This window comes from Chiloscyllium plagiosum, unplaced genomic scaffold, assembly GCF_037043375.1.
Source record: "Chiloscyllium plagiosum isolate Xiang-an unplaced genomic scaffold, Cpla_swu_hap1 HiC_scaffold_17, whole genome shotgun sequence".
Lineage (NCBI taxonomy): Eukaryota > Metazoa > Chordata > Chondrichthyes > Orectolobiformes > Hemiscylliidae > Chiloscyllium > Chiloscyllium plagiosum.
In genome coordinates this window covers 52,971,009-52,984,245 of record NW_028270155.1, presented here as the reverse complement: position 1 = coordinate 52,984,245, position 13,237 = coordinate 52,971,009, and the positions used below count along the sequence as shown (strand labels likewise).

Genomic DNA, 13,237 nt, shown 5'->3' with positions numbered 1-13,237 from the left:
GTGAAAGAATTCATGGGATACTCTGGTGATGAGACGAGAAGCTATGCCTTAATTTTAGTTAAATACCTTGAGATCAAAATGAAAGGTTATGTCGTATGAAATGTGGAACACAGCCTCCATCATTTACTTATTAATTTGTTTTTCTTTACTGTAGTGAATAAGAATAGGGAGTCAGCAATCTTGCACAGAACAGATAGAGAAAGGATTCCCATTCAGGAAAGGATTGAGAACACAAGATAGCATTGACCTAAAGTAATTGGCCAAAGAAACAAAAGGGACATGATGAAAGGATTTCTTAGTCAGTGAATGGTTAAAGTCTGCATTACATTGGCTAACACTGTGGTGGAGTTAGTTTCATGTGAAGCATTTCACAGGGGAATTCTGAATTAGACTGTTATCTAAAAAGGAAACGTGCTAGGTTTCAGGCAGATTAACTCAGTGATTTGCTCATTTGGAGTGTTGTTGCAGTTACAACAGACTGAATAGCTTCTGTTTGCATTGTACTAATTCTGTGATTCTATGAATGTAAGTGCCTGATCAGGTAGAAATCATATTTGGGGGATTGGTACAGGATGAAGTGAAAAGCTAAGCAGTATGTTAATCAGAGCAGATTACATAAAAACTTTAAAATTCCAGGATAGAGAAGGAGCACATTTGATTCATCATGTCCACACTAGCCACAAAACAGCTATTAATCTAAGCCCACGTTCCAAGAGAAATGTAGATGTGCCTCAGACCAAGGCCTGGGATCAGGAACTATAGGGCCCAATAACCAGGGGTTTGGGGATTCCAGGGGATCCCTTTACTTTGACCATGGCCTGTGCTAGGAGCAGCACCTAGGCCGATGATATCTATAACCTGTTCCTGTTTAGGACTACAGGTAAGATACTGAGACAGATAAGTAATGGATGAAAATGAATGTCTGTGATCACCTCCCCACAGCAGTGATGCTGTATTAGTGGAGCAAGTGGTAACTTGCAGAGTTTCTATCCTCAGAGCTACAAATCAATCACAATTCCACACCACAGTATCTGACACCACATCTGAGTGTCTGTCTCAATAAAGAGAACAATAAAGACAGAAGATGCAAATGTAGTGGTGGGGGAGGGGTTTAATTGATTTGAAAAGTTAGAAATGACTCTGATGCGATGGGCTGAATGGTTTCGGACTGTCCTGGAAACTCTAAGAGTAAATTAACACAAGCAAATTTTAAAAATCTGAATTTTATCCCCATAACAGGTTTCAATCAATGTGCAGCTTGTTAAGAATAAATGGACTTGCTTTTAATTTCTTATTGAATTTTGAACCTCACTGAGAATTCATTTAGAACATTGGAACTTCTTGTCACAGTTGATGTTACAATTTGTGCCTTCTGTTACAGATCATTTCGACCACATCAAAAAGATTGCGGGATACGAGTCAGTTGGAATAGGTGGAGACTATGATGGGGCCACTGGGTTTGTATTCAATCATAATCCAATGGTTACTTCTTCTTTTGATATGTTGCCTAATATCGCCTGACAGTTGTGGTGGGTTGCAGGTTCCCACAGGGTCTGGAAGATGTGTCCAAATATCCTGCACTCATTGAGGAATTGTTGAGACGCAAGTGGCCAGAAAAAGAACTAAAAGCTGTACTTCGATACAACTTTCTGCGGGTTTTCCGCAGTGTGGAAAAGGTAAGAGACCCAGTGTGAGAGGTTGGAGGGCTGGATCACCTCGTCACTGTTTGTGTTAGCTAAATAATGTCACCTCTGCTAAGAGTCAAAATTGTCCGAAGAAACCAGCATTAGGAGCAAACTTCAACAATGAAATCATGCCCTTCCTTCTTCCAACCCTCTTTTATCATTGCAGTGAAGGAGGAAATGTGCAGCTGTATATAAAATAACTGCCTTGAGTGAGAGGCCCCAACCCTCAGTCTCAGCAATATCAAAGAGTGAAGGAAAATTTAAAGGGAGAGGCAATGTGAACAAGTGCTCAGCACAAGATAATATTTTCAGTGGCTTAGTGGTAGTCTCTTATCTGGCAGTAAGACATAAACCTCCCTTCCTATACCCCGACCCCCTTCCCAGCCCCTCCCTCTCACTGCCGCTGCTCTCTATCATTAACCGGATTCATTCCTCCCATTGACCGTACCCTCTACCTGTCTTCACCTATCCCCACTTCACCACCCTGCCCCCCCCCCCCCTTCCGCTACCCCCTTTATCTGCAGCTGCCACCACACTCATCCTCAGTCCTGAAGAACGGTTACACCCAAAACATCGACTTCTCCACCTCCTGATGCTGACTGGTTTGCTGTGTTCTTCCAGCCTCCTGCCTGTCTACAATGAGACATAACAAGCAGTTACTACCAAAAGAAAATTACAAAAGTCATAGGGTAGAATTATATTGCCATTTTTAGTCTGCACAAAGATTTTCTTTTCTCTCATCCGTATAAGCATCTGTTAGCCTGTACATACCAGCAACATTTTTCAGTAAGACCGAATTAAAATGAACAACACTATGTCTGAGATCCAATTATTTCAGATCAAGAAGTACATCAGAAGGGACATTTATCCAGATCAACTGCAGATATCTTCATTGGAAGAATAGGTGGGCAGCATTTTCAATTGAGAGTGTGGTGCTGGAAAGGCAGAGCAGGTCAGGCAGCATCCGAGGAGCAGAAGAATCGACGTTTCAGGCAAAAGCCCTTCATCTGGAAGGGCCTCCTGATGAAGGACTTTTGCCCGAAATGTCGACTCTCCTGCTCCTCGGATGCTGCCTGACCTGCTGTGCTTTTCCAGCACCACACTCTCAACTCTGATCTCCAGCATCTGCAGGCTTCACTTTCGCCGGGCAACATTTTGAAGGCTGTTTTTGGTTTTTAAACACAGCCCTGGCTGAAGATATTTTGTGCTGAAAATGTGTTGCTGTAAAAGCGCAGCAGGTCAGGCAGCATCCAAGGAGCAGGAGAATCGACGTTTCGGGCATAAGCCCTTCTTCAGGAATCATATTTTGAGTTCAATAATAATGAGCATAATGTGCCCTTTGCTGTTGAACAATTTTCAAAAATTATAAAGAAATTCGTTTTGAGGCTTTTCCCCCATAAAATAGACTTTGCTTGGTGCTATTGGGTGAAAGAATTTGAAGATAAATAATGAGTTCTAAGTGACAATTTGAGAGCGGTTTTCAATAAAATTGATGAAAACTACCTTGCTTTCAATCAAAGCCAATTTTCATTCTAAATTCCAAATTTTTGGAAGAAGCACCAAATAAAATCAAAAATGAAACCTTTTCTTGTCTAAGTGGGAAACAATCCAAGATATTTCCTCTTTGAAAACAAATATTGCATCTTCAACACTTGAGCATTTCATATTTTTCTCTCTAAATGAAGGAAAGTAACAAAAAGCAACTTAGAATTTACTGTACAGAAACAGACTATTTGGTCCAACCACTCTATATCTTTAGCAGTCTACTGGCTGCAGATGCATCTGTCCATGACAGAGTCAGTAAGAGTGACCACTGCACTGTCATTTTGCACATTGAGACTACCATGTTGTGTTGCTCTATCACTGTGCTAAATGGGACAGACTTTGAACAGATTTAGCAACTCAAGACTAGGTATCCATAGAGTGCTGTGGGCCATCAATTCCAGCACAATCTGTAACCTCATAGCCTGGCATACCACCCCACTCAACCATTACCATCAAGCCAGGGGATCAACCCTGGTTCAATGCAGGGTGTAGAAGGGCATGCTTAAAGCAACACCAGACATATCCTGGTGCAGCTATTAAACAGGTCTAGATGCATGCCAAACAGCATAAGCAACAAGTAATATACAGAGCTAAGCAATCCCACAGCCAATAGATCAGATCTAAGCTCTGCTGTCCTTCCACATCCAGTCATGAATGGTGATGAACAATCAAACAATTCACTGGAGGAGGAGGAGGCTCCACAAATATCCACAAATGTGGAAGAGCCCAACACATGCAAAAGATAAGGCAGAAGCATTCACACCAATCTTCAGGCAGAATTGCCGAGTGGGTGATCCATCTCAGCCTTCTCCAGTGATCCCCAGCATTACAAATTCCAGTTTTCTGCCAATTTGATTCACTTCATGTGACATCAAGAAACCGATAAGCTCACTGAATATTGTAAAAACTACGGGCCCTAACAACATTCCAGCAATTGTACTGAAGATTTGTGCTCCCGAACTTGCCACTCCTCTAGCAAAGCTCTTCCAGTACAGCTACAACCCTGGCATCTACCCAACAGTACAGAAGACTGCCCGGGTATGTCCTGTACACAAAAAGCAGGATAAATCCAACCCGGCTAATTACTACTCCAAGCTACTCTCAATCATCAGTAAAGTCATGGAAGGTGTCATCAACAGTGCTATCAAGCAGCACCTGCTCAGCAATAACCTGCTCAGTGATGCCCAGTTTGGTTTCTGTCAGGGCCACTGAGCTCCTGATCTCATTACAGTCATGGTTCAAACATGGACAAAAGAGCTGAATTCCAGAGGGGAGGTGAGTGATAGCCACTGACATTAAGGCCACATTTGACCAAATGTGACATCAAGGAACTCAAGCAAAATTGTTGTCAATGGGTATGAGGGGGCAAACTCTCTGCTGGTTGGAGTCATACCTGGCACATAGGAAAATGGTTGTGGTTGTCGGAGGTCAGTCATCTCAGCACCAGGGTATCTCTGAGGGAGTCCCTCAGGTTAGTATCTTAGGCCCAACTATCTTTATCACCATTTGTGACTCCTCAGACACTGAAGCATTCTATGTTCAAATGCAACAAGATTGGGACAATATTCAGGCAGGGCTGACAAGTGGCAAATAACATTCACACTACACAAATGCTAGACATTGTCTTACTCTGGAGATAGTCAATCTAGCCCTTGACATTCAATGCTTTTACCACCACCGAATCCCCGACTATCAACATCTTTGGGGTTACTATCGATTAGAAACTCTACTGGACTCACTACAGAAACACAGTGGTTACTAGAGCATTTCAAAGGCTAGGAATACTGTGGTGAGTAATTTGTCTCCTGACTCCCCAAAGCTTGTCCAGCATCTACAGGAGTATGATGGATTACTTTCCTGGATAGATGGAGCTCCAACAACACTCAAGAAGTTTGGCATCATCCAGGACAAAGCAACCCCTTGATTGTCACCACATCTACCAACATCCATTGACTACACACTGACACTCAGTGGCAGCAGTGTCTTCTATCTATAAGGTGCGCTGCAGAAATTCACCAAAGATCCTTTGACAGAACTTTCCAAATCCATGACCATTTCTATCTAGAAGCTCAAGTGCGGCAGATGCATGGGGACAAAACCAAATTCCCTTCCAACCTAGTCACCATTCTGACTTGGAAATGTATCACCATTCCTTTTGCTGTTGCTAGGTCAAAATCATGGAATTGGCTCCCTAAGGGCATTGTGGGTCTATGTACAGCACATGGTCTGTAGCAGTTCAAGAGGACAGCTAGCCATCACCTTCTCAAGGGCAATTAGGGATGGGCAATAAATGCTGGTCACCCAATGACTCTCACATCCCAAGAGTGAATAGTTTAAAAAAGTTACACATGAGCTCTCCCATCTCTCGCCACCTAACTCTGTCAACATAATCTTCATTTGCTTCCAGCGTGTTTTTGTTTAACTTCCTCTTAAATATGTCTATGCTATTCAGGTTAGCTAAACATTTGTGGTATTGTGTTCCACATTCTGACCAATCTCTGGGTAAAGAAGTTTTAAATTGTGCTTATGGATTTATCAGTTGAGGATACACATATTTAAGTTATATGTCTGTTTCCCAACTTCAGCGCACAGGCTCACACTCAGGGCTATGTTCAAAGTTTAAAAGAAATAATGTTTTTTTGAGCTGTGCGTTATGCTGACAGAATCCAGTTTGACCGCTTATATCATTAGATAGTACCCCTTCCCTTCCACTGTTAATGTTATCATTATAAAATAACTCTTCCCCATTCTCTGATTTCATAGCCTTTAATGGAAATCTGCACTTGAAAAGCTGTGTGAAACAGTTAAAAGGTTTGAACTCTTTTCCTGACATTATTCGTAGTACTCAAACAAGTTCTATCAGCTGCTCAGCATAGATACCAGTGACTATTTCCAAATACACAAGATATGATTAATGAGAGTAGCTCAAACAATGACGTTTGTTCATTACCAGTGGAGTAAGAAGTTAAAGCTTATCAGTCCAAGTAGGTCTCTATTATAAAACCATTTCCCAGTCACAAGGGAGAGGTTGACAATTTAATTAAAAATAAAAATGCTACAGGGAGTAGAAGGTATCACAGAAGCTGGTGTAAGGCGTTGCATTACTTTTGGTGTAGTTTGCGAAACACACTCTTAAGTTGTATTAATCACACACTTCCCCCAAATTCCTATAATAGCATAGTTGGTTAGGATAGTGGGAAGTTGAAGATAAGGATTAAGAAAATATCACGTTTGATTTCAGATCTGTGCTATGTTTGTTCATGGTTATTGTGGTCTGTGTCTGTATACTTTGGCATTAAGTTGTAAGGTTAGCTGGCATTCCTGCTGCTGAGTATTATCCAGCAATCTCTAATGGAAAGACCACATCTTTGACCAGTATGAGTGGGCCAAGTTGGCTGACATTAAAATTGCTTTAGCTGAATACTTGGCAAATATTCAAGGGTACAACATGAAAAATATGTACTGAAATGAGTTATTTAGGTACAGATCTCTGGAAGTTTTCCAGGCAACAAGTCAAGATTTTCAGTAGTGCTGTAGTGGGGCAGTAAGACGAAGGGGAAAAAAACCTGGTAAGATCCATCCTCACACCATACCAGTTAGGAAGCAGCACATATACCAACATTGTTGAATACTGTGAATGTAATTACTTATAATGACAAATATGTTTTTTTTATTATTTCAAATAGCTGCAATCATGTGGATGTATTACGGTGTCATTCATTGTTGTATATCTCTTCCTGCTCACATTCCCAAACACTAATCTTCTGCCTGTCTCTGCTGCCTTACTAGATTCAGTTATCAGACTGTGTTACAGTCGGCAGGCTTTCTGTCTCAAGACATTTTAAATATGATCTGTTCAAGATTGGAATCTAGAGCACAGTGGAAGTGCAAGTGGATTGAACAATAAGTAAAACCAATGCTTTAACTGGTAATTAGTAACATTCTATGCATTTGATGGGGAGTAAAATAGCAGGGCATCAGGATTCAATTCTAATCATTAGTTCTTGCAAGGATGTTACCAAATAAATGTGTGGGGTTAAGCCAAGTATTCCCACTTAACCAAATTAAAAATAAAGATTAATTGGTTTGATATTCTGGATGTTGTGAAACTTGAAATGGTTCAGAAAAGATCTACAAGGATATTGCCAGGGTCAGAGAGTTTGAGCTATAGGGAAAGGCTGGGGTTATTTTCCCTGATATGTCGGAGGCTGAGGTATGATCTTACAGAAGTTTATAAAATAATGAGGGGCATGGATAGAATGAACAGTTTTTTTTCCTAGGATAGAGGAGTCCAAAACTACAGGGCATAAGTTTAAGATGAGAGAGGAAAGATTTAAAAGGGACCAGAGAGGCAACTTTTTCACACAGTGGGTGGTACATGTATAGATTGAACTGCCAGAGGAAGTGGTGGAGACTGGTACAATTATAACATTTAAAAGCTATTGGCATAGGTATTTGAATAGGGAATGTTTAAAGGGATGTGATCTGAATGCTGGCAAATGAGACTAGATTTATTTAGGATACCTAGTCAGCATTGAGAAGTTAGACCAAAGGTTGCGATTCCGTGCCATATAACTCTATGGCTCTATAATGTTCTCCTGACTCAAGCCAGTTGAGAACTATTCAAATATACACATCTAGCAACTGGTATTGAAGGAATTAAAATAAGAGTGTGGATAATCATTATATAGTTATGAATAAATCTAGTAGCAAAATTAAGTTTATTTTATGCTTTCAAATGAAAACTAGAGCATTTCTTGAGAGATGTGAATAGAAAGATTATGAATATAAAGATGTAATGAAAGAGTGAGATGGTGCAGATAGAAATAGAAGGTGAATTGTGTAAAGTATAAAGGCCATCTTAGATTTATTGGGCCAAATGACTTGCTTCCATATTGAATATTCTGTGCAAATTCAAAGTGCCGTATTCTTAGTGTTTACCACCAAGATGCATTTGACGAAAGGAGAAAATGTAAATGTAACAGATTAGTACTTAATGCAACATTAAAGGAATGTTGTACTGTCAGAGATGACATGTTTCAAATGGGACATTAAACAAAGCCGAGATATGGGGTTGGCTATAAAATTGAAAGATGTAAATTATATTTCAAAAACATTTTCCATTTTACTGTAAGACCTCAGGCAATCACAATGGTAGACTGTCATTAAAAAAAACTTATCCTCTTCACTAAAGTCCTTCAAATTAAGGATTGAGTAAGAAACATAAAATCCTTCAGAAGACTGATTCAAATTATTTCACTATAATTGAACAGAGGAAGTAGGTAAAGGGGGGTTAGAGGGGGGAGAGGGGAATGGAGTTCCTACCCTGTGAACGTGTCTCCTTTTTTGCCCAAGATGTAAAAACCCATTAAAAGAAGATTCTCATTGGATCTAGTACTAGGAATAATCCAGAGCAGATAAGAGAAATAAAAGTAGGAAACTTTTATAAGACTAGTAGGAAATAGCACTTTAGGACAAAAAGAGGAAAGAATGTAAGTCTAATGAAAACCTAAGGAATGGATCCAAGAAAAAACAATTTTGTCAGGTGAATGTAACAATTGGGAAAATAAAATGAGCAACTATATTGGCAAACAGTCACGTAGAACAACAATGGGAAACATTATATTGCAGGAAACATATTAACACAATTCAGAGAAAAGCCTAAAGATTAATGACATTTCAGGGATGATAAACACAATTGAGTAGAGTATAAGAAAAAAAGGTATGTATTAAATACATAGACAGGAAAAGAATGCACAAGAGAAGAGAATATGAAAAGGTTAGGAACAAAACAATTATGAGGGAAAATATGAGCTCTGAAATTAAATGATTAAGGAACAGAAAATAGCAAAATATTTTGCAGGCATAAAAGGAAGAAGCGTGGGATGATAATAGGATTGTTAAGTGAGGGACAGGATAATGCCACAGGAAATAGAATCCTGGCTGGAGGGTGATTGATGTGATGAAACATGGTCTGAAGTAATGGGGAACACAGTTGGAGGCTAATTAGTCTAATCCTGTTCCTGTCTTATTTTTCCATTATAACATGCAGGGAATCCTTTGGCTTTCTGTGCTATGGTTGTGGACTTTTTGAACCCCGATCAGTAACTACTGCATGGTTATACTTTAGCAAATCAATTTAGTTAACAAGTAGTGGATGTTTGAGTCTGAGAGATAATTTCGTTCCAATTCTAAGTACCTTATCGGGTGACCTTATAGAGGTTTATAAAATCATGAGGGGCATGGAGTGGATAAATAGACAAAGTCTTTTCCCTAGGGTGGGGGAGTACAGAACTAGAGATCATAGGTTTAGAGTGAGAGGAGAAAGATATAAAAGAGAATTAAGGGGCAACTTTTTCACGCAGAGAGTGGTACGTGTATGGAATGAGCTGCCAGAGGAAGTGGTGGAGGCTGGTATATTTGCAACATTTAAAAGGCATTTGGATAGGTATATGAATATGAAGGGTTTGGAGGGATATGGGCCAGGTGCTGGCAGGTGGGACTAGATTGGGTTGGGATATCTGGTCGGCATGAACAAGTTGGACCGAAGGGTCTGTTTCCCTGCTGTGCATATCTATGACTCTATGACCCTACAGAAGAATGACAAAAATAAACAAACCCCCACTACAGCAGACCAATAAAATACAGTTTAAAAACCACACAACACCAAGTTATAGTCCAACAGGTTTATTTGTAAGTGCTAGCTTTCAGAGCTCTGCCTCTTCTTCAACCATCCAACGAAGGAGCAGCACTCCAAAAGCTGGGGGTTCCAAATAAACTTGTTGGACTATAACCTGGCGTTGTGTGGCTTTTAGCTTTGTCCACCCCAGTCCAACACCAGCTCCCTTAAATCATAAAATATAGAACATTCTTTGACCAAGGACAACATCTGATTGACACTGAAGACTGAGTGTGGTCAGGGTGACTTCACTGCTATTCAATTCGCTTTTTTTTAATGTGACCACCATCCCAAAGATGGGGTGGCTTGAATCCAGAAGTTCATTAGCAGAAACTGGTTAGTGTGAACCCGTATTTCAGCACAGCTCCAGTCACACAAATGGGGGGGGTTTATTCAGCAATATGATCTGATTCACAGGGATTGAAGTCCTGAGATAACTAGTTAATTGCTTATTTTGGTCTTGAGAGGTTGTTGTGAAACTAATGCAAAATCAGTATTGCAATTCAATAGTTAAAAATAAAATGCAAGTCACACAGAGAAGGATGGGCTGGTTTAACATTTTAAAAATAAATGTTCTACTATGGTCAGCATCAGTCTACCATTAATTCCTTCATTTAAAGTGTTGCATATGAATAGTTATACATAGTTTGTTTTAGCTGAAACATACTTGCAACATAATTGAAATTTACAAAGTAATATTTTTGATAATTAATGCTGGGTTATTTTGAAAGAAAGTGGAAGTATTGCTTTGAAATTTGTACCAGAAAATGGTAGCAGTTAGCACTTCCTGCAGTTAATATATGCATCCACTGATTGGTATCTTCTGGAAGATAGTGCAGACCTCTGGGACGATGTAATCGGGAAAGAGGTAGCAGGAAAGCAAAACTGCAACAACGTCCTTCTCCTGACCAAATGCTGCAACATTATTTCCTCATCACCACCACACTGATCTGCCAAAGGGGGAAATACAAGACAACATGACAGCAACCGTGCTCCAAACACTGGCACCTCCTTGACTACATCATTGTCAGAGCCAGAATCAATATAAATACAGCACCGCTGCAGTGGAGACAACAGAAGCACTGCTGCAAGAAGTTCAACACTGCGGCTCTGAAAGACCTGGAAAAGACAGCCTCATACAACAGGCTCTTCTCCACAAACCTAGCAACCCTCAGTGACACTGAGTTGCGGGATCCCAACAATCCCTGGTCCATCCTCAAGGTTGCATCATCAATGCCTGCAAAAACTCCGTCGGTCACTTAAATTAAATTAACCAAAATTAGTTTGATGAGAATGATCAGGAGATCCAAGTACTGATAAGCCGGAAGCGCGTGGCATTTTCGAGTGTATAACAGCAACTGCACTCAGAAGAGAAAAGGCAAGCTCACTGGTGAGGTCCAACAACTGGCCTGCACAAAGAACAGATGATGGGTAGAGAAAGCACTGCAGGCCCAAAGAATGGCCAACATCCATGATGTGCAGGGTTTCTTCTGGGTTGTCAACACCACCTATGAACCAAACATCCAAAACCCCACCCCACTGCTGGCCAAGAATGGAGTGACACTTATCAAAGGTAAAGAAGCCTTCAAACAATGTTGGGGGAGCATCTCAGACACCTCCTCAACCAGACGCTCTGCCACTGATCCGAGCATCCTTGAATGCATTCTGCAGCAACACCCAAGCTTGGCCTGAAATAGAGAAGGCCGTTCACCAGCTCAAAAACAACAAGGTTGCTGGAGCAGACAGTATCCCCGCTGAGCTATTGAAACACAGAAGTAAAGAGCTCCTGCAGCTATCCCCTTGTCTGCCTTTATGTGGAAGGAGGAGAGCATCCCAGCAGAGATCCGCGATGCCACAGTCGTCAGCATTTTCAAAACAGGGAACAAATCTGACGGTGGTAACTACAGGGGAAACCTCCTATTGTCACCCATTGGAAAAGTCATCACCAAGTTCCTCCTCAACCGTCTCCTCCCTGTGGCTGAGAAATCTCATCCTGGAATTGCAGTGTGGCTTTTGGCCATGGAGGGGCACAACAGAGATGGTTTTCACCATGCAACAGCTGTAGGAGAAATGCAGAGAAAATAACCTACCCTTGTACGTGTTTGCCTGTCAAACGCTTTTGACTCCGTCAGCCAGGAAGCATTATAGAGCATCCTTCTCCGCTTTGGCTGCACCATGAAGTTTGTCACCAGCCTTCGCCTGCTCCATGATGACATAGAAGTCATGGTAATGACAAATGGCTCTCCCACCGACCCATTTCCCATTTGGACCAGTGTCAAGCAGGACTGTCATTACCCCAACACTGTTCATGATCTACCTCACTGCAATGCGTCACCTCACTGCTGACAAGCTCCCCACTGGAGTGGAGCTAACTTACAGAACTGATGGGAAATTATTCAACCTGTCTTCAAGCCAAAATGGAAGTTGTCCCAATCAGTGTCACTGAGCTGCAATACACAGATGGTGCTTGTGTATGCGCAGTCTCTGAGGATGTATTCCAGACCACCAGCAGCACCTTTACAGAGGCATATGAGAGCATGCCTGATCATCAAGGTCCTGGGGAGGCCTTGGAGAACATTGACCACTTCCAGTACCATGGGAGTGTCCTGTCGGCCAAAGCAGCTATTGATGAATAGGTCCAGCACCGCGTCCAGTTGCTAGCACAGCCTTCGGCCACCTGAGGAAAAGGATGGTCGAGAATGATAACATCAGATCCAACACCAAGGTCCTGGTTAACAGTGCTGTGAAGGTTCCTGCCCTCCTATACAGCTGAGACGTGGACTACCTATAGCAGACACCTCAGGGCACTGGAGCAGGATGACAAATGTTGCTCATGTAAGATCCTGCAAATCCACTGGAAAGAAAGACACCTCAACGCCAGTATCCTTCACCTGGCCAGCATTGAGGCACTGACTCCCCTTGATTGGCTACGATGGGCTGGGCATGTTGTCCACATGACTGATACGAGACTCCCCAAGCAGGTGCTCTACGCCCAGCTCCGAAATGGAGGGGAGCCCCAGGTGGACAGAAAAAATGCTTCAGAAACACCCTCAAGTCCTCACTGGTGATGTGCGACATTCCCACCAATGCCTGGGAATCAATGGCCCAAGACCCTCCCAAATGGTGGAGCAGCATTCAGGAAGGCAGCGAGAACCTCTAGGCTTGCTATTGGGAAAAAGAGAAACCAAATGAAAGGAGCACACTGCCACACCAATGCCCCACCCACCCCCTTCCCATGACCACCTTCTGCCCCAAGTCAAACAGAATCTGCAGAAGCCTCACCAGACTGTACAGCCATTTGAGAGTGGAAGAGGGTGATTCTCATCTG

At 41.7% G+C, this 13,237-nt stretch overlaps 1 protein-coding gene across 5 annotated transcripts in view; it reads left to right on the top strand.

Moving 5' to 3' along the window:
• Positions 1–13,237, top strand: part of dpep2 (dipeptidase 2) — a 93,164-nt gene that overhangs the window by 74,121 nt on the left and 5,806 nt on the right. For 4 of the 5 annotated variants that reach the window (XM_087995915.1, XM_043707024.2, XM_043707021.2 and 1 more), the window contains 2 exons: positions 1,382–1,457; positions 1,541–1,676. In XM_087995915.1, coding sequence (XP_087852041.1) covers positions 1,382–1,457; positions 1,541–1,676 — 212 coding nt within the window. Of the gene's footprint in view, positions 1–1,381; positions 1,458–1,540; positions 1,677–7,019; positions 7,159–13,237 lie in introns of all 5 variants that reach the window. The other variant, XR_015759962.1, reaches the window with a different exon arrangement.